Source organism: Drosophila biarmipes, chromosome X (genome assembly GCF_025231255.1).
Source record: "Drosophila biarmipes strain raj3 chromosome X, RU_DBia_V1.1, whole genome shotgun sequence".
NCBI lineage: Eukaryota > Metazoa > Arthropoda > Insecta > Diptera > Drosophilidae > Drosophila > Drosophila biarmipes.
Genome location: NC_066611.1, coordinates 3,999,218 through 4,019,604, shown reverse-complemented (window position 1 = coordinate 4,019,604; position 20,387 = coordinate 3,999,218). Strand labels below are relative to the sequence as shown.

Sequence of the window (20,387 nt, the reverse complement as noted above, 5' to 3'; positions counted from 1 at the left end):
ATCCAAAAGACCATATACGGCCCATCCATTCGCCCGCTAATATACACATCAACTGGATTTTTTCATTTCCGTTTGCCATTGAAAAGTGTCTTTCTTGTTTCATCTTTATTATTTCTTTCTGTGTGTTTGCTTACTTTTTCATTGTTAGACAATCGAACAAATTAAACGCTACGCCTTTTATGGGCCTTTAATAATAAAACTAGCAAAAAAAAGGTTGAAGAGTTCGCACGGGAGACGGTAGATAGATACATAGAAAGGCAACAAAAACATAGATGGTAGCCAAAAGAGGAATTATTATGGGTCGGATCGGATCGGATCGGCGGATCGAGCGGAAACGTTGGCATCCGTTGAAAACAGCACAGTGTGCACGGTACACAGCGAAGTGGGGTAGATAAGTGGGTAGAGCCGAGTCCGGGAGGGTCGTCAGGGGGCCCGCGTATTGGCCGGATCGCGTTGTCGTCGTATCGAGTCAGATGGCATCGAGTCGTATCGTGGTATCGCATCTACGACCTCGGCGGCTTAATTAGCTTGCTGGTGGGCGGCGGCAGCTTGCAGAAGCCAGCCGCATCGAACACGGGCAGCAGCTCCCGCACCCGTCCGGGAATCGATCCGTCGAGCATTCTGCGGAGCAAAAGCAGTCCAGGGGTTCAGTGGAGTCGGGGTTTTGATTGTGTGCGGAGGTATGGTATGATATATCATGTTTTGAGGGTGGTATATCATGTTTTGAGTGGGTATTTGTCTATTGTTAGATTATCAAAGGTATGGTATTATATATCATGTTTCGAGAATGTAGTTTCCTTAAAATTGGGGTTTCCTACAATTTTTTATATTGTTTGAGGTATTATTTGAGGTATTATATTTCTTTCACATTTTTAATATTCTACTACGTTTTTAGATTTTTGGAAGTATTGCATATACAATGTTTTTCCCCAACATTTTTAATATTCCAACACTTTGCTACTCTTTAAGAGGTATGGATTGATGTATCATATTTAATTTTCTCTTGTTATGACTTTTTGAGGCAATTATAAGGACCCATTATCGTTCAGATACCTGCGCTTGTAGTCAATCTTGGCGCCCTTCAGCGAGATGTTGGCCTCAGTGGGGAAGAACGTGGCGTCGTAGAAGTTGAGTCCGTTCTGCAACAGGATGTTGTACTCGTCCATGGAGGCCAGGGTGACCCGGATGACGGCGGGAGGAAGTTCCCTGCGCTCGGGGCGCTCAGCCTTCTCGATGGCATCGCCCACCACGGAGCCCACGCTCTTCGAGGTGCCTGCGGAGTCGGTTATCAGAGGGATTTAACAAGAGTTAGTGGTTGTGTTCACGACAGGATTTACCACCTAGAGGCTATAGATATGAAGGGAAGGAAGCAGGGGGTTTCCAACCTCAACTTACTCTTAGTTACCATTATTCTTTTATAAAGTGATCTTAAATGGTTTTACAAAATTTAATTTTAATATCTTATCTTAAAGGTGCCACCAAGGAGACTTTGAGACCGTTGAAAACCCCTACTTGAGGACAACAACTGGCTGACAATCGGCCGCCTTTGCAGGAACTTCGATGTGGGACAGGGGCTTAATTTCAATGTGTTTTTGCATGTTACCAATTGGAGGGTACTTTACTTCGGAGTGCCGCTCGGCGCAGAGTCTGGGTCGGCGTGTGCAGCAGCTGGATCTGCTCACCTTCGACGCCCTTGTCCCCGCCGGCGGAGGAGGAGCTGGCGGCGACGGAGGCGGAGGAGGCGTTGGCGGCGTTGCTGGCGAGGCTCGAGTAGATGTGCAGGCGCACCACCTCCACCACCGAGTCGAACTTGTACATGGCATGCCGGATGTCCTCCACGGGCAGGTCCTCGGGCACGTCGAGCACGTACAGGGTGAAGGTTTTCCTCGGCCGGCACGGGATGGCTATCTGCGGGTCACAGAGGAGAACGAAGGGAGAACGGAGAGTGACTGCTGCGCATGCGCATGGTTAGGCTAGGCTAGGTCGATCGATGGGTATAAATGTGGGTTTCTGAGGGTTTCGAGGGTTTCGAGGGTTATGTCTGTGCTGGGTCAGTCCCAGTCTCAGTGGAGAGTCATCAATCGACATGGGTAATGGATATACTCACGCTGCGCGAGAATGTTTGCTGCAAAATGGGGGAAATAAAGTTTGCATGTTTCACTTGTCGTTTGGGTTAGTCTGGCAGAGGATGAGCTCGGATCTGATGGGGATGAGGCTGGGGTGAGCTGTGAGGTGGCAATGGGCAGTGATGGGAAGCTCTGGGGTGTGGGTTGTGGGTTTAACACCAGGCAGGTGCAACGAAAGTCCAATGTATAATTTCGGGAAATTGCTTGGAATTTATAGCTTATAAAAGGTAATGAAGATATATACAATCCTCTGATATCGGAAACTAAAAGGTATTTAAGAAAATAACAAAAATAAGCATAGTAAGCCAAGTAGTTAAAGCGATTTAGAGTTTAAAAATTATAGATCGATTTCTATGAATCCTTAAATAGAAATTAGATATTATGTATCGAAATAGAATATTTAGTTAAAGGATTATGCAAAATATAATGGAAAATTATATTTTTCCTCTTCCTGATTTTAATATTTAAAAAGTTTTTTAAGCTAGTTTGAATATGGATAATAATTTTGGAGTGCAAAAAGCAACTATTTTAACAAATTTAATGCGGAATTGCAATCTGCGATCGTGGTTTTTGATCTGTGTGTTACAGCACGAATACTGCTCTGTGTTTAGTCACACTTAGGATACTCTCGGGACAGTCCAGCCTTGCTGAGAAGGCGTTGCACCTTTGACCTCACGCTGTGGCACATACCTTGTGCCCCATAATGCCCTTCCAATCACTGGAGATGTGGGTGTGGGTGGGTGGGCTCACCTTGCGGTAGAATCGCGCCCCGGTGACCTTGTGGAAGCCCTTCTTGAACACCGCCTGATAGTCATCTGGGTGTGAGAATTTAAACAGAATGCCTGTAGCGGTTTTCGTCAAGCTGAAGCATCCCTTGAAGGCCATCTTCTCGCAGATGAGGGCCGCCCGCTCCATGGACAACTCGTAGGACGGGGTCAGTAGGAAGGCGCCTGCAAGTACGATTAGGCTCTGGTTAGGCTACGTGGTTAGTCTCTCCAACTACCGGGTTAGTTTGAGTGGGATGGGGAGTCATTGGGTTAGTCGTCATGGCATGCACTGCGAGAAATGGGCAGAAGAAACCAACTTCGGCGGGCTAAAGATTATAAAGACGCTCCCGAGATAAAGTACTATTTATGTGATCACTTTTCTGTTATTTTAGGTATGCATATGTATATGTCTGGCAATAATAAAGTTTTGTCAATTTGGTATACATTTAAATCTTTCTTAACATTAAGAATACATAAATGTTAGTCTCTTTATAAGTCCAAATTAACTATAAATATATACATACATAAAATGAAACATTTTTCCCATTTTAAGTCCCCCTATAAGTCCGAATTAAATAGAAATATCTATGTTACTTTTCCAATTTGTAGGTCCTTTATAAGTCCGTAATATCTATATTATTATATTACTATCTCCATATTATTATCTTTAAATGTTTTTATCTTCTGAACCATATTATTATCTTCAAAAACATATGCTTTGTGTCGATAATAGCTATCACAGTCAATAGGCATACAATGCCTATATAAGAAAATGGTTTTCAGGTTTTGTCTGGGAAATGGAATTAACTACTGATTACACTTCATAAGCCCCCTGCAAGTGTACACCAACGGCAATTCCCCAGGGACTAGGACCCACAGTGTTAGGGTTAGGGCTGGGCCATGGCCACCTTTGGTCAGAAAGTTGTCCGGCGACGAGACCTCCGAGTCGGAGTCATCCTCCCGCTTGTCGGCCCACTTGGGCTCCGCGGAGAGCTTGTGGGCCGCCACCTTGGTGACGATGCCCGTGGAGCGCTGGCGCGGGAACTCGTTCTTTTCGCACTCCAGGTCGGATGTGTTGCCCAGGAACGACATGTTCACAGTAGCTCGGAAAGCGGTTGGAAACAGAACAAAAAAAAACTTGGTACTCGAAAACGATTCGAAAACGGTTCGAAAACGATCGCAATTCGCTCAGGCGGCGGGCGGTTGGGGCGATAATTTTGAAGCAACTGAAATGTAGCTGCGCTTCCGAAGCGCTTTTATACGCTCCGCTGGGCCCGCTTCGCATCGCATCTTTGGCTTCTAGGTTTGGGCAGCGATCAGCGGAATGAAAGTCCCACACACTCGTACAAGTCGGGTCAGAACTGGAGCACAGCAAGATGATTTCGGATTCTTAGGAATGTTTTCTTTAATATACTTGACTTGAGGTACAAAAATAATTTGCATGCATTATAAATCGCTTAAATTAGTGATTTTTTGCTAGGCCCAATGGTTAAAAATATTCACTGGTTTACCAGGTCGTATACGCAATATAGTAAGTTTCTCTGCTAAAATCACGTATACGTTCAGGTTTATTTGGTATAAAAACTGTTTTATTTGCTTGACTTGACTGGGAATACTTTTTAATGGGTCTTTGGTTTTCAAAGTTAATATAAAATAAATAATATTCTTTTTTGCCCCACGTAAACACAATAGATTTACCAAGTGAACAGATTCCCCTACACTTGGTAGTGCTACCACCTTAACCAGCACTGTGGGCACGGGTTATGCGATCATGTCGGATGTCTCTCAAATTGGAAGTTGGTTCTTACAATTAGACGACGATTATTGTTTGTTATTGATCCTCTCCCGGTGGAGTGGGCGACTCATAGGTGGGGACGGGACCCGATCGGCTGGGACTGGAACAGTTCGCTCGGTGGTGCTCGGTGGGTTCGTGGCTGGGTGACTGGATGACTGCATGATCGGGTGGTCGGGTGGCCGCAGGTTGACGCCATCGACATCGCCGTCGCCATATAGCCAAGATCACGCTGCGACGGCGCCAACTGTTGCGTAAAATTCAAGAACACGGCTGTCCCCAAAATGGTGCCACATGCCCGCCGAATTGCGAATTATATAACGAGCCGATCGCTTATGGGTAGTGGGATATCAGCTGGCGGCAAAAGGAGTCCGAAGGGGCTCAAGGGCGCCGAGAACTTCGACCTGGGCCTTGGCACTTCAAGGTTCCCCACGCAAAATGGCACTGGGCCTTGGAAGCACCTTCGGCGGACTTGAATCAGACCATTGCCCATATCACCATCGTATAAGGCTGCGACCTTGACACCCGTTTATGTCATCCTGCTGTTGTACTATATATTCTCAGAGAAGCACCCAAAATAGAATATTTACCCATAGGGTAACTAGAAATCTAAAATAATAACTATTCATTATGTTAGATCTTATATATCCTAAAAGAAACAACACAATTTTTTTAGGCTTTTCTACTAAAACCAGAAATAAAATATCTACAACCTAACCCTTTATTTTTCATTTTATATCTTGTAAATTCTCCCAAAAACACCCAAAATAATATATTTCTTAGTCGATAGACAATTTACCCATAAGGTAATTGAAAATCTCAAATCAAACCTATTTATTATTTCATTTTATATCTTATTTGTTCTCCAAGAAACACCCAAAATAAAACATTCCCTAATCGTTAGCCGACTTACTCATAAGTGCATTGAAGACTGAAATCAAAACCATATCTTTTTTTATATTATACCTTATATACATATGTATTCTACAAAAAACACCAAAAATAAAATAATTTGTATGGTTTATTTTATTTATTTATAATTTACCTATAAGGCAACTGAAAATTTAAATTCATAACCCTTAATTTTATCATGTTATATCTTATGGATCCTACACGAAACACCCAAAGTAAAATATTCCTTAATCTTAAGCCGAATTACCCAGAGGGTAACTGAAAATCTAAAATCATAACCATTCATTGTTCATTTTATTCTTATATATTCTCCCAGAAACACCCAAAAGAAAATATTTCCCAATTGCCAACCCACTCACCCATAGGGTCACTAGTAATTTCAGATCATAACCATTATCTTTGTAAGGTAACTGATAATTTAAAATCATAACATTAATTGTTCATGTTGTATCTTATAGATCCTCCAGGAAAGCCCATGACAAAAGTGATAATCCAAAGTCATTGCCCCTCATTTCCATTTTATAATATGTGGTTTATTAATAAATTATTTTATTTAAATTAATTTTGTCAGTTTCCTTTGAATATTTATAATATTTTGTTGCTTCTTTGTTTGCTTCGTTCGCTTAAACAAAATGTGTCCTTCGCTTAGTAATATGGTAATAATCATGGTAATAATAGTAGACTACTAAGGTGTTTACATGGCAACGTTAATCCCTTTCGTTCGCCTCGACCCGAGGGCCGAGTGTCCGCTCGGTCGGTTGCTCTGGGCTGGATGGGAAACAAGGTCCTGGCGAGCGGAAGGATCGGCCTCAACTGAACGGCAAGCAAGTGAGTACTTTGCGATGGGGGGGATTGCTCGGAGTGTTACACAGGGGTATGCTTTGTATATATGGTTTTATAATCTTTACGCGCTGTTTATATATGGGTGTATACACTATATAGTAATATAAGCTTCTGCGGAGATCACTCTGAGTGTGTTCTGGTGTGGAGGGGTGGCTGGCTGGGAAAACAGCTCTTCGCGGGACACACACCAAATCATACATCACTAGCTCTTAAGGACATGCGCTGCCAATAACAACAAGAATCGAGTACCTTCGCTCCGACTTTAGCTTCACCGTTAATCGTAATCGCTATCCGGGTGAGCACACATTTACATACTTACATACATACATACACAACAACTACGTTAATAACCGATACAAATGTTAACAATGAGGCGGCGGATCGATGGACAGGTGCGGGTGTATCTGTCGCCTATCGCCTAGCGCCTAGAGATTGTTTTCTTTTCTGGGGCGGTGCAAATCAGCGGGGCGGGGTGTCTCGAAGCGGGGACATCAGGCAGGTGGGACATTCATGGAACTTACATGGCAAAACATTATACTCGTGTGGTTCTTCCGATTGCTCGGATCTCCCCTCGTAACCTTAGCTCTTAGCGTATTAGTTTTGGATTGTTTATGGTTTGGTTTGCTGTTCGTGCCAAGCGTACACACTCACATATATTCAATTCAAACATATACGTATTAATTGTATGTATATTTAGGTATAGCCTAATTTTCGTTTGCAAAAAGCAGCATAAACAACTTGTGATTTCCGTTTCTTTGCGCTTGTATAATTTTCGATTATATTATATGAATATTTTGCATTACACTTAGCCGGCGCCTTGCTTGCCACGATATAGGTAGTATTATTAACTATATAAATCGATGATTTCCAAGATTCAATGGTGTGACAAAAAAATCAGAAGCATCTCGTTTCGTTTTCGTATTTTTAGTGCATTTTTCTTTGTTTTTCGTGGTTCGATATTACATACAAGTACATACAGCTTAGGTTTAGGGGCTGGGTGGGCGGTAAAAGCTTGCCTTGACTATATAAAACTATGAGTGTGGCGTGTGTGTGCTGTGTGTATGGTGGGGGTGACAAAACGATGAGGAAACGCCTTGAACTGACTAGAGAACGTCTAATTTCGCCTTAATCTACAGTCGAAACTCGCTAAACAATAATGTATAATATAATATATAGGTGTATACGCGTATATACTTAGTTAAAAAAGGTGTATAAAAGTCTTTGCATTGGAATCGTCAAACACATACGAGAAGGATCGACCGATCCGCGAATTGAAGCCAAGCATTTGTCTAGGTTAAAACTGTGTTCTCCGCTCTTCGCCTCGCGCCACTCAAGTTTCCTAGCTCGTTCCCGGGTCCGGTCTCAGCCAGGACTCAGTTCTCAGTGGAGGGAGGCTGTCTAGTGTTCGTCTACGGTCCGTCCAACAAGCAAGCTCGGAAGGAAGCCTGTGCTAAGCTCGATGCCAGCCGAAATCAGTCGCTGGACTGATCTCCGTACTTCGGGGCGTGTGGGTAAAGTTATACAAAGTTATACATATGGCACTGGTAAATGCTGGAAGCTTCAATAGGCCTAATCTCACTTTCGCCAATGGCAGTGCGGCTCGACTGAGAGTGGGTGTGTGTGTGTCTCTGTGGTGCGGACTAGGGTCGGGATATGTCACATGGTGCTGCACGGTTTCTGGGACACAAAGAAAGCAGGGGCGTGCGAGGGGCGGACAATTGGGTCTAGTTCTAAATGCTAGTGATATTACAGGTCGAACTCAGTAGGATTGTGAGGTGTCCTTGTGTATGCGTGTGGTTTGCAGTCCTTAGATCGATAGAGAGCAACTCAAGTTTAAGTTTAATAATGGCGCAGTGCGCTGGCCAGCCAGGAGCCAGGCCCGGGTAATTGCTTGACAGCTTGGCAGCTTGACGTAGGAATCACATTCGATCCTCAGCCAGCCACATCTGCCCCTGGCTGCGAACGCACTGCGCTCCTAACACGTTATGTACAGTGCAGTGCAATAAATGTCCAAAAGTCTTGCAAGGACTACAATTCAGTTTACAAACAATGCTTCGTGCGCTTCGTTCTGGGCCGCTCTGGGCCTTACAAAAACCAGATATAGATTGCTTAATTTCGTTTACAATGGTTTGCGTTGCTTTGTTTTGTTTGCTTTTATCGTTTCATTCAGCTTGTTTTGTTTTGTTTTCATTTTCTTTTTGGACGGAACAATTTACAACATATGATCGTGAAACAACGGGGGAAACGAACATAATACTTAGATGGCCTCTAAAATATAAACTAATCGGATGAGACACTTATGCGTACAGATACAGATACAGTTACAGCTACGGATACAGGTGTGGCTACAGCTCTTACAAACGAAAGTAAACAGACTTACACACAAAACGAAAGAAGACAGTACGCGGTTAGTGGCTACAAGTACGATTTACTAATGGAATGAAGTAGCTTTGGGTGCTATGATATACGAATATCCGTCGACGGGGAAAACGAACAGATGCAATTACATGTAGATACGTGTGACCGGCTTAGAAGAGTGAGTACACACTCTTTATATATCGTAATATATCTCTACGGAGACAGGGTATGCTAGCCCTTAGGAGGAGGAGGACTCGGCGTGTTAGGGCGTGTGTCTAATTCGCTATTCAAAGTATGGCTTTCAATTTGAAGTAATTTTGCACTTGTTCCTTTTCTCGTTGGTAATAAATACAATAATGATAATCATAAGACAAGATAATAATAACCGTAATAATAATGGTAATAAATATGCACGTAGGCTATTTGTTATATAAAGCTTGGATCGCTCGGTAATATCATATAATATTTGGTTACACATTCCCCTATTTGTGATTCTGTTCGGTTCTGTTGGGTCGGGGGCTCTGCTCTGCTCTTAGCCTTCGTTTCAATGCAATCGATCAAATAAAGCTCATAAGCGTCTATATATTATTCGAGTTGTGTTCGTGTGTTGCTCTTCTAGTTTAGTTTATGATTGGTATTAGGTATTAGGTATTAGGCTTCGATAACCAACTTATAAGCGATGTTCTGTTCGAGTTTCGTGTTAGATAATGCAGCGTTTGGGTTATCCTTTATCTGTTCGATTTTCTTTAGATTTAGCGCGCGCTTTATAATCATAAATATATATATATATATTTGTATAGAGCGTGTATATTAATCAGTTTTTAAGTTCTAGCGACTTTTGGGAGCGGTGCCCGGCACATTTTGGAAACTCTCCTCTGTCTCTACTCCTCTCTGTCGCCATCTCCCTCACTTTCGTTTCGCTTTCTCTCAATCCCTATCTCACTTTCTCTGGCGCACACACACGCACACAAAACGCACTCACACACGCAGACAGACACGCAACAGAGAGAGTTCATAGGATATGCAAGATCGGGCCGAGATCGAGTGGATGCGGAGAAGTTGAATGGAATCAGACGGATGGGCGGCGGCACTGGCCAGGGATGCGTGTGTGTGAAGCGAAGAGAATGGGAAAAATGTCTGGACTAAGCTATGCTTTAGATGGCTGATCCTTAACTACACCATAGTACTTATGCAGATACTGATACAGATACAGATACAGTTACAGGTTACAATTACAGAGATATAGATAGTGATACTATATGTGGTTGCCCGTCGGTTCCGATTGTGTCAGGCACGCGCTCCTCGAGATACACCTGGATTATCTCCACGTTTACATATGCCTATAGGTGTATGCTTTAATATGAACTTAGCCTAGCAATAAATATGTTTCTCCATCGACGCCTCTCCGCTTCCTTGCCTAACTGCCGGCCTTCTCGACCTCAGCATGGATTGTTTCTTAGTGGCTGGAGCGACCTCGGGGTTTGCTATTAGAGTACGGGGGGTATTGCTAGAATTGCGTGCAGACCTGTGCCATGTTGACGTCTAGAACTGCCTGCTCTCGATGTCCAGCGCTCCGTCGTAGGCATCGAATGCTTCGGCGTCTCCATCAACCGGCGGCAAGGGTGTTGGCTTGGCTGCCGTGATTGCTGTGGCCGTTGCCACCCCGGCGACCAGCTCGTCGAGCAGCTGCATCTGCTTGCGAGTGGGCGAGTTTAGGGGCGTGGCAACCGTCTGGTATCGGTGATGGAACGTGGACAATATCTCGCGAATTTTAGCAATGATCTCCTGTACTCAGGCATTTGACTCCTGCGAAATGCGAATGGTCAATCAGAATGGCAGATAACTACGCGAATTCCTCAGATCATGTTGCTCGTAGCTCACATAACTCAATAAATTCAAAATAAACCTTAGCATACCCACCTTTAGGTTGTCAAAGTAGTGCATGATCTGCTCGTAGTCCATGTCGAGGTCGTCCAGTCCAAGACGCTCTCCGGGGGCGACGGACTCGTCGACGGTGGCCGAGAACATCGGATTGCCCACCACGGTGGCGCGCTTGACACGCGACGATTTCGTGGTGGGCTCCTGGCTGACGGCGCTGGGAGGCAGCCGCATGATCTCGTCCGTTCCATTCGAGTTGGCCGCATCCCCAGTGCTGCTGGCCATGCTGTGGTTTTCTGCTGGCATCCAGCAAACGTTAGGAGATCAATTTGCCACTCGACTACAAGTAAATATACCCTTACCCTTAGCTTTGCCCTGGACTGCTGCAGTGGACGGCGTTGCCGGCGAGGACGCGGCTGCTTTGGTAACTCTCTTTGGTGTTAGCGAATCGAACTGAAACGCGTTCTTCTGGTGCGGATTCGTGTACTCCACCAGCTTCTCGGCGTTGTGCAGCTCCTCGTGTTGCTGCTGCTGCTGCTGTTGCTGCTGCTGTTGCTGCTGCTTGATTTTGTTATGCGCCGCCTTGATAAGTGGCTCCTGGCTGAAATTGTGGCTGTGGCTGTGGCTCCGCTGATGCTGGTGCGGGTGGGGATGGGGATGTCCATGGGCCAGTGGATGGGGGCGCTCTGGCGGCGGTTGCTGATTCGGCTGCTGTGTCGGCTGTTGGTTGGCATTGTTGTCGCTGCCCTGCAGGTGCTCGCGTTTGTACAGCTGGCTGTGTCGCTTGTTGGGGGCATCCTAAAAGATATGTACATACAGTTTAGTTGCGTTTTTTCAGAGATCATAGTTTGTATCCTACCTTTACGGACCCTGAACCGGGAACAGGCTGAACCGGCAAACAGGCTCGGGAGCCCACATTCCTATGCGGCGGCACTGGCGGCTTGTAGTCCAGGGCGTTGTCCCTGCGCTCGTTGGCCAGGTAGCTGCAACAGATTCCCAGATTAGAGTGGGCTGACGGGGAGTCTCTCTCAACACAATACTCACTGGTCGGCGTGCTGCTTGTTCAGATTGGAGGCCGGAACTATGTGCGTCTGCAGCTTGGGCTGTTGGTCGAAGGAGCTCACGCGTCGCCCGTTGTCGTAGTTCACAATGGGATTGCTGGTGATGCGCATGCGGGAATCTGCTTGAAAAAAGACCTCGGGTTTAGTATGAAACAGGGTAGGAAACACACCTAGTATTACCGCGTGGGTTCAGATGCGTGTTGGTCTCAGCCACAATGGACTGGCGGTCGATGGTGGAGCGTCCCAGCCAGACCCAATCGTGAGCGTTCGTAGTCGACTCCTTCAAGCGCACATCGCGGAAGCCACCCGATCCGCCCGAGCCATTGCCCTTGCCCGCCGACAGGGGATCCAAGCCGGACTCAATCATGGCTGGCCGGAATTTGGATGCGTAGACCACGCACGAGATCACAAAGACAATAATGGCGAAGCAGAAGGCCGTGAGCAGGACGTACATGCCCAGCTCCATGGTCGTCATGGTGCCAGTGCCAGCAAGGCCCTTGCCATGGTGGCCCTTATGGACCGCTTGGATGCTGCCGCGATGTTGACGCGCCTGAACAGTGGGCTCATAGAGCTGGCTGGAGTCGCGCAAGGGAATGCCCACTAAAGAAGGATTTGAATATGGATAAGTATAACATAATAGACTATAGTCAAAGCTGCACCCACCTATGATATCAGCCAGATCACCCGTTTGCCTGTAGTTCTTCCTTTCCCTGCCCACCGTGCCATCGTTCTGGATCGCCTCCTGCTTGCTCACGATGTCCACATTGTTGAAGTCCACCTCAATCGAGGCCAGGGCACTGGCCAGCGGCGCTGCATTCGATTTGTTCTGCTTGGAGCTGCTCAAGGTGCCGCGTCGCTGGCGACACTCCTCGGAAAGCAACAGGGTCACGCGCAGCAGATTACCATTGCCCTCGCCCACGGCTATGACCCGCGGATGATGGGATGCCAGCATGGGAGCAAAGGCAACCACCTCGGTGTCCAGGCTCTCCACCAGCAGGAAGTAGTCCTCCACGGCAATGTCCCTGCAAGAGTAATGGAACGGGTATAAAAGGACTGTTCTTCAAATGGCTTTTGCTGTTTTCGTAAATTATAATGTACTTTCATTGGAAAAGGTCTATGGAAACAGGTTAGAAGGATGTCTACAATATAGTATAGAACCTTTACTCACCGCAAGGGGGTCTTGGAGCCATCGGTGAACTCCAGATCGATGTCGAGCAGTCCCTCCTGGTACTGAGCCGTCAGCTTGTGGGTCACGGAGGTCTCCGCCAGATAGCCGTTCTCAATCGTGTTGTCCGGACTGATGGTGAGCTGCAGGCCCGAGATGACACGCACAATGAGCTTGGAGAGGTTGACCTTGTCGCTGCCCACGCGGATCTCCTTGGTGCCAATGACTCGACCCGTAATGGGCGACAACACCTGCACATCGGTGCGTCCCATGGACTTGCCCTGCAGAATACGGCCCTTCAGGGAGGCAATCTTCGGGTCCGCCACTCGCAGGAGCGGCTGCACCAGATCCGTGACCCTTAAGCCTGTGCGCCTGGAGATAAAGTAGCTGGTGCGTCCAGAGTTCTGTTCAGGGTGCAAAACAGCAAGGATTAGTATAGCTTTTGGCTTTCGAAGCGCCTCTAATCTCACCTGATCCACCGCCAGGAACTTGGCGTACACTTCCACGGGACTTTGCTGATAGCGAGCCCGGCAAACCGTCTTGTCTGCTCCCAGGTTGTTGTAGTAGTTGGTGCCATGCTGACCCCAAACGTAGGACCTCTTCTTTCTCCGCCGCGACTGCTTGTTGTGTCTTCAATATGTATAAAAGGAAGAGATATAGGAATTGTGTAATTAAAATCAAAATTCATAGCCTAGGGATCATGCGAAATCCGAAAATATTGCATTATAACATTTTTGAAGAACAGGAAGGACAGGAAATTATAAAGTCACTTTTATTTGGTAATTAAGAAAGATTCGTGTGTGAGTGAATGCCTCTGGACTTCTATGAAATACTTGGGTTTCTAAATTAAGAAATTTCTTACGAGCCATAAAATAAACCATGTAATTTCGCAAACGAATCATTAACACTCGTTTCGCGCTAGTGAAAGCCTCAGAAATACAGGAAAAATAGTGTGGTTGTAGGGAGTCGTAACTTGAGATGAGTTCAGAGAGGGAAGAGGACTCACAGATAGTGATTGTCATCGGTTACTTTCCATCCCTTGATTTGGGAGAGACGGAAATCGGATATGTAGACCTCCAGCGGGAACTCGGGCATCCAGACGATGAACTTGGCCACGCCCACATAGGTGCCGTACTTGACGATAACCGAGGCGTTCGAGGAGCCGCGCTGCTCGGAGCCATCCACATAGACAGAGCTGCAGGAGGAGGAAACCTGGGGGAGTGGCTTGGTTGTTAGTCAATTCGATGCATTACATCACAACTTCAAACCCACCTTGATCACACTTTCGTCCTCCGCGTGACAGGAGCTCTGGAGCGTCACATCGGCCACCTTGCCCGCCTGCGAAACGATGAACACCTTCATGGCCTGGGCCACTTGCCTGCCGGTCAGCACGGCCGTGTTCATGACCTCCCAGATCTTGGCCATCGGCAGCACCGCCTGGATGTCGTCCTTGTTGATCTCCAGCTTGGCGATCAGTCGCTTCTTGTTGTCATCGGGTATCACCAGCTCCCCGGAGTCCTTGTCCTTGGGCGTGTCGTAGACATGGGTCACAGACCACACGATCTTGCCGCCATCCACAATGTCATTGGTGTCCTCGGCCACCTCGAGCAGCCATGAGAACACCTCGAACACCTCGCTGGTTAGGTTGGCTCCTGCCTCCAGACTGGATTCGGCCTCTTTGCGGAAAGCAGTGACACGGGCGGTGGTGTGCTTGGGGTTCTCTTTTTCCACAGACACGCTCCACTGATCCGTGGAGGCGGTGGCGCCCAGAATTCTCAAGCCCGCCTTGACACGGGCTCTCACCGTAAAGGCGGCCACCCGCTGATCGGGATACTGGTGCAGGAATACGGGCACATGGAGCCGGGACAGTGGATACAGTGGATGTTGGGGCAGCAGGAAGGTGACGGCATCATCGGCGCGTAGCATGCGATAGGGGGTCCTGGCGGCCAGCAGCGGCACCTGGGCGAAGGTGGTCAGCGGTTGAATCTGCACCTTGGGTTCGCATTGCTCGGGGTTCCTCAACGGGGGTTCAAAGACGCTGTAGGAGACCTGGGCGTAGCGCTGCGGCACTTTGGGTGGCGCCTGGCCACTGCCGTCTTGAGTGGGCGCCGGGAGCTGTGGCCACCAGCCGAGGGGCACCACCACCTCGGCCACGCAGACACCGTCCTCGCCCTCCGGCATGCAGCGCCCCTTGAGCGGCTGCTCGGAGCCCATGGCCACGTGCAGCAGCACACACACCTTCTGGCGCTGCAAATGACCACCAGGATCGGCTCCGGCGTGGAAGAGTACCCGAAGCACGGGTGCATCCTGCGAAACGCTGGAACGGACCAAATGAGCCGAGATGTCCAGGTGCATGTTCGGCTGCTGGAGCTCCAGCAAAGTGGCATTCTGTGGGTTAGAAATGAGATGAAGAGGCGCTTTTTCTGAGCAAGATCAGGGGCAACTCACGCTCATGTAATCGCCCGACTGGCTGTCCATTGTGTCCGGCACAATGTAGCGGGCTGGCACCGTCTGTTTGGTGGAGAAGGGTCCGTAGCTGGCGCGTATCGACACCGGCTGTGTGGTCTCCACGACGGTGAACCTGTCCAGGGACAGCACGGAATCGTAGGAGGATCGTTGCCGGAGCGGCGGCACCGCCGAGGATGTCTGCACATTGGCGATTTCCGGCGTCACAGGTGGTTGGCGGGCGTGCTTCAGGAAGAAGCCACTGTCCGGCGCCTCGAAGTGCACCTCCACGGAGTCTGGCCGAGATTGGCAAGTGATTTTCCACGGGTTTGGGGTAATTTAAAGAGTGAATTAGTGGATTTGTGTTGGGTAACAGCGGGCTAGGAGGCTTTCCCTGGGGCGGAGGTCACCTGCCCACCCACCATCCCCGCCCCCTTGCCTCCCCTCCTCCGCCTACTTCTCCCTCTCCTCGATTTATTGAACCAACCCCCATTGTTTTTATACTTTTATTTATACTTACATGCCAACGACAGCTGCAGCGCAAATATCAGGCAGTATCTCATCATCTTGCTCATCATGTGCAGGAATCCAAAGTGTAGCGAAGTCCTGAAATCCTGCGGCCACCCACTCGCTAATTTGCTAATTAACTGTGTCCGCACTCTCGTTCTTTTCAAAGTTCTTTCGGGCTCTCTCGTTGGGCGTATTTAACCGTTATCAGGCGTCAATCGTGCCAAAAGTTAACCGTTAATTCGCACTTTTCGTCCTTTTTTCTCGCTCAGCAATCCGCAGCACATCCTTTATTGATTCTTTCCAGTGTGCCCACACACCAACACACACCCACACACTCACTCGCTGCTCACACACACAACCGTGGGCCTCCTCGCACACAGATACACATGCACATGCAGGTATAGACACATCTTCTCCTGCAAATCGCGCAGTTTGAAATTAATTGGACTGGCCAACGAATTCGATTTTCACTCTTTCCGCTTTTCACGCGCTGGCAAGGAACTGCTGGGCTGGGAAATCGGAAATCCCTCTATTGACGCCCTAAAGCATGCCTCTTTTCATTCAGGTCTCTCAGAATTTAACACAAATAGCGAACATTTCCAAACACCCAAAGGTGGAGAAACATCGAGTCAATCGATTGATTCGATAATCCGATTTGCTAGAATGTGGTCACGCTGAAATGCCCAGAAAATCATAGGTCCGGGAACGCAATACTCCATTTCTGTGGAAAACCGTTTTCTGGAATTGGAAATTTGTAACAACTTTTAGTGCTGATATTTAGGAATATAAATTTAGAACTTTTTTTAACTGAAAAAGCTGGAGCTCGTATCAAAGGAGATGTTATGTGTTCGAAGGCTTTAGGATAACTGAAAATAAGTAGGAACTGAGCTCAGAAGTCGCAACAAATATTTGACATTAGGGCATGGCTAGTTTGATTATAAAAATTTTATAATTTCAGTCAGTAAAGGGAACGTTTCCGACCTCATAAGGTATATCAATTCTTGATCAATATCACAAAACGAGTCTACCTAGCCATGTCCGTCTTTCCGTTTCTACGCAAACTAGTCTCTCATTTTTAAAGCTATTAAACCTTCACAAATATCAAAATAAAAAATTTATTTAAAAAATTAAAAAATAACTATTTTTGTGTTTTTAACATGTTTACTTTCTACTCTTGGAAAAATCTATGTTTTGATATTTCAATATTTCGAGTTCGATTTGATAAAAATCGGACGACTATATCATGTAGCTGCCATAGAAACGATAGGATATTTAATATCCAAGCAATACAATGACCTTTACCGATGAATCATTTTATAGAGGATCAAATATATTAAATGTTTTGTGCACTTTTTTCGAGCCACCAGATCGCGCAAAATGGCGTTATGGCAAAGTACAAACATTTGGGTAAAAGCGCGATCAAATAAAAACTTAATAATTAAAATAAGCCCCTTTTACAATTTATCTTATGTAGACAACATACTACATAAATACATACTATATACTAAGAAACCTTAAGTAAAATAAAAAAATTTTAAAGTGAATGTAATGAAGATTACAGTAGAAGATAATAAACAAAGGACCAATGTCTTTAAATACCTTATTACTGTAAGGCAAATGAAACGGCAGATTAAATAGTTGGCGCTGTTATTTTGACAAGAACTGAGTTTATTTGTCCTATACTTTTATAAAAGAAAAATTAATAAACATTTTTAAAGTATCAAACTTCAGTATTTTTTCGGTGCTGCCGGACTTCCCATTTATACCAACATATACCGTTTTTAGAGGTTCGAGGGTTGGTCACACTGGCCTTTGAACAAAAATCATTTTATAAAAGACAAAAGTGCAGCTGGTCGAAAGTTGCATTAACGAAACTCCGAAAGTATTAAACACTCGACATTCGGCAGCTGTGAGTATGAATCAATTTGGGCCGCAGGCGTGCGAAAAACACAAGTAAAACCAGGAACCCTATTCGCCGAAGGGCGCTGCCCTTTGCGGGTGTGCGTGTGAGTGTATGAGTCAGCGGCGGCAGCGCGCAAAAGAAAACAATTGTTTTCGTGGTAAAAGCCCACCTAAACGCTCGCCAGAAAGTGATAAATGAACGGAGTGACAAACATTTGGCACAACTTGAGTGCTCGAGTGGAATGGGGGCTTCAGATGCTGTTTTATCGGGCCTTTTAAGGCTTTAATTGAAAGTGCTGGTGTGCGTGTGTGAGAATGTTTTCAATGAGCCGAATTCGTGAGCGTTTTTGTTTTTTTTCTTAAACCGCAGTTCAACAGCATTGATAAACACCCATACACCCATACAACGGCGCTGGCACTCGCGGAGAGAGCCAAACTCCCATACGTGTCATTTTCGTTTGCGCGAGTGACTCAGAGAATCCGCGCATGTGTGCGTGCATGAGTCGTGCCCACAGTGGACACCCGATGCGGTGGATCGCCTATTATCGATCTCCCAAGATCTATCTTCGTACATAAAGCTTTCATTTATCTCTTGCTTACTAGCTAAGCAATAATCCCTTTGAATCTAAAATTATTCTATTACTTGGCATGTTGTCATGTGTTTTTGGGATGTGCATAGTTGCTTAATTCCATTATTTATTTATTTTATTTTATTACTTATCCCAGCGCTACAAGCACAAGTCACACTCATACATAAAGAAAAGGATTAGGGATTATAATGTATCCTTGACTCACTGATTAGGCAGCAAGAGCCCTTTAAACCCGAATTTAGGCACAGGCAATGGGCGAAAAACATCGTCAAGAAGCCCGTTATAGCGTTTCCACTGTGCAGAGGGCCCACTGTATGTTGACACAGTTTGTTTGGGGAGCACTGAAAATCGGTTTCAGCGGAATTCACTGCAATATGTCTATATATAGCCTTAAATACATACCCCGCCATCGAAATGCTAATGTGAGTCGTCGTTTTTCGTTTTCAGATCCACGCCGCACACACATCACTCCAGCGCGATCCACTGGTTCTACTAGCTCCGCCGGCCCCACTCAGCTCCATTAGCTCCTCTAGATCCGCCAACCAGTAGCCATGTCGTCCCGCAAGACCGCCGGTCGTCGTGCCACCACCAAGAAGCGCGCCCAGCGCGCCACCTCCAATGTCTTCGCCATGTTCGACCAGGCGCAGATCGCCGAGTTCAAGGAGGCCTTCAACATGATCGACCAGAACCGCGATGGCTTCGTGGAGAAGGAGGACCTGCACGACATGCTGGCCTCGCTGGGCAAGAACCCAACGGACGACTACCTCGATGGCATGATGAACGAGGCGCCCGGCCCCATCAACTTCACCATGTTCCTCACGCTGTTCGGTGAGCGACTGCAGGGCACCGACCCCGAGGATGTGATCAAGAACGCCTTCGGCTGCTTTGACGAGGAGAACATGGGCGTCCTGCCCGAGGACCGCTTGAGGGAGCTGCTGACCACCATGGGCGATCGGTTCACAGATGAGGATGTGAGTTTCGAATTGAGACCCAAGGGATTGTTAGCTATTCCCATTGAACGTGCTCAATGGCGGGGTAGATATTGTTTAGCGAGGAACCCCTCATATAATTATTTAATCAAACATGTTTGTGTTTACCCCGCACACTAATTCACATCTCCATTCAACAGTGATCCCACTTTTTGTTGATGCTTTGAAAGTGACTCTTGACACTTAAATACTATGTCAAGGCAATTCATATTTGATTAGAACGTTGAACTGAGTATAAATTAAAGCTTAACACTGTTTGACGTGTGCAAGCACTGGCAATAATGGAAAAAGCTAGTAATTGTACAGAGAATACTTCATAGAAGCTTAATTTCTTAAGGTTTATGAGCTTGGATTAATTTAATTCCCTTTGTATCCGCAGGTGGACGAGATGTATCGCGAAGCGCCCATCAAAAACGGCCTGTTCGACTACCTGGAATTCACGCGCATCCTCAAGCACGGTGCCAAGGACAAGGATGAGCAGTAAGATCGCCAGGAACCGATCGCCAGCCAGCTGCCTCTCCAATCAGCCTGTCCAAACTATCCATCATGAGTTTCGTTTTGATAATTTAATATATATATTTTTTTGCTCTCGCGCCCTCTGTTTTTGATTCCTGATATTCCTGTACTTACCTGTGCATTTAAATTAAACAAAAAGTAGCCAACACAAGCGAATGTTATGTACGATATTGTAGTGTGTGAAGTTGGAGCCCGATAACACGATTTCCCTGAAGAACCCTTTCATAAGTATTAACTCATTGAATATACATATATATTACCTATATACAAATACATACTTATACAAGAATGTGGCAATAAAAGTTTGTTTTTCTCGCATTCGAGCGTGCTCGTGTCTGTCTAAGTAGATGTCGGCCCAGATCCTTCATTCGAAAACAACTGATCAAATAAGAGAAGCTTTGGAATAACCCCACAGTGCAGGTGAACAGCATGTTGAGCGGTCTTGTTGTCATATGTCTTCGGACGTGGGTGAAAATGAAAGAGAAAGACTGATTTTCGCATGCTGAATAACCACTTCAAAATTCGAGGTCCGA

The 20,387-nt window shown here is 46.3% G+C and overlaps 3 protein-coding genes across 7 annotated transcripts; 1 reads left to right on the top strand and 2 right to left on the bottom strand.

Annotated features, from left to right (window-relative positions):
- Positions 1 to 86: 86 nt before the first annotated feature.
- LOC108033216 (uncharacterized) lies at positions 87 to 4,105 on the bottom strand. Of its 4 annotated transcripts, none has more exons than XM_017107473.3 (5): positions 3,802 to 4,105; positions 2,817 to 3,076; positions 1,623 to 1,908; positions 1,054 to 1,273; positions 87 to 621 (listed from the first exon to the last, which is right to left on the bottom strand). In XM_017107473.3, exons 1-5 carry the CDS (start codon positions 3,983 to 3,985, stop codon positions 504 to 506), a joined length of 1,068 nt encoding a protein of 355 aa, XP_016962962.1. In that variant the 5' UTR covers positions 3,986 to 4,105; the 3' UTR covers positions 87 to 503. The 4 variants fall into 4 exon arrangements, with proteins under 4 accessions (XP_016962962.1, XP_016962966.1, XP_016962964.1 ...); XM_017107477.3 differs by having other exon boundaries at positions 1,683 to 1,908; XM_017107475.3 differs by having other exon boundaries at positions 2,877 to 3,076.
- Positions 4,106 to 6,108: 2,003 nt separating this feature from the next.
- LOC108033095 (transmembrane protein 132E) lies at positions 6,109 to 16,713 on the bottom strand. 2 transcript variants are annotated; one of them, XM_050885984.1, is made up of 13 exons: positions 15,868 to 16,713; positions 15,351 to 15,643; positions 14,175 to 15,290; positions 13,909 to 14,114; positions 13,373 to 13,532; positions 12,906 to 13,306; positions 12,401 to 12,759; positions 11,918 to 12,337; positions 11,721 to 11,856; positions 11,536 to 11,659; positions 11,039 to 11,474; positions 10,719 to 10,975; positions 6,109 to 10,604 (listed from the first exon to the last, which is right to left on the bottom strand). In XM_050885984.1, exons 1-13 carry the CDS (start codon positions 15,923 to 15,925, stop codon positions 10,590 to 10,592), a joined length of 3,981 nt encoding a protein of 1,326 aa, XP_050741941.1. In that variant the 5' UTR covers positions 15,926 to 16,713; the 3' UTR covers positions 6,109 to 10,589. The 2 variants fall into 2 exon arrangements, with proteins under 2 accessions (XP_050741941.1, XP_016962780.1); XM_017107291.3 differs by having other exon boundaries at positions 10,719 to 10,972.
- Positions 16,714 to 17,604: 891 nt separating this feature from the next.
- On the top strand, positions 17,605 to 20,172 carry LOC108033211 (myosin regulatory light chain sqh). The gene is made up of 3 exons (XM_017107463.3): positions 17,605 to 17,766; positions 18,797 to 19,320; positions 19,718 to 20,172. Exons 2-3 carry the CDS (start codon positions 18,901 to 18,903, stop codon positions 19,820 to 19,822), a joined length of 525 nt encoding a protein of 174 aa, XP_016962952.1. The 5' UTR covers positions 17,605 to 17,766; positions 18,797 to 18,900; the 3' UTR covers positions 19,823 to 20,172.
- The last annotated feature ends 215 nt before the right edge of the window (positions 20,173 to 20,387 follow it).

What these genes read in the sequence shown, in the direction of transcription:
- LOC108033216 (XM_017107473.3), bottom strand. Translation starts at nt 3,985, where the DNA reads ATGTCGTTCCTGGGCAACACATCCGACCTGGAGTGCGAAAAGAACGAG. An exon ending in GGACAACTTTCTGACCAAAG is followed by an intron (nt 3,077 to 3,801) that starts GTGGCCATGGCC and finishes TCGTACTTGCAG; the next exon opens with GCGCCTTCCTACTGACCCCG. An exon ending in AAGATTGACTACAAGCGCAG is followed by an intron (nt 622 to 1,053) that starts GTATCTGAACGA and finishes TTTGCTCCGCAG; the next exon opens with AATGCTCGACGGATCGATTC.
- LOC108033095 (XM_050885984.1), bottom strand. Translation starts at nt 15,925, where the DNA reads ATGATGAGCAAGATGATGAGATACTGCCTGATATTTGCGCTGCAGCTG. An exon ending in AGTCGGGCGATTACATGAGC is followed by an intron (nt 15,291 to 15,350) that starts GTGAGTTGCCCC and finishes TCTAACCCACAG; the next exon opens with AATGCCACTTTGCTGGAGCT. An exon ending in TGATCTGGCTGATATCATAG is followed by an intron (nt 12,338 to 12,400) that starts GTGGGTGCAGCT and finishes ATCCTTCTTTAG; the next exon opens with TGGGCATTCCCTTGCGCGAC.
- LOC108033211 (XM_017107463.3), top strand. Translation starts at nt 18,901, where the DNA reads ATGTCGTCCCGCAAGACCGCCGGTCGTCGTGCCACCACCAAGAAGCGC. An exon ending in ATCGGTTCACAGATGAGGAT is followed by an intron (nt 19,321 to 19,717) that starts GTGAGTTTCGAA and finishes TTGTATCCGCAG; the next exon opens with GTGGACGAGATGTATCGCGA.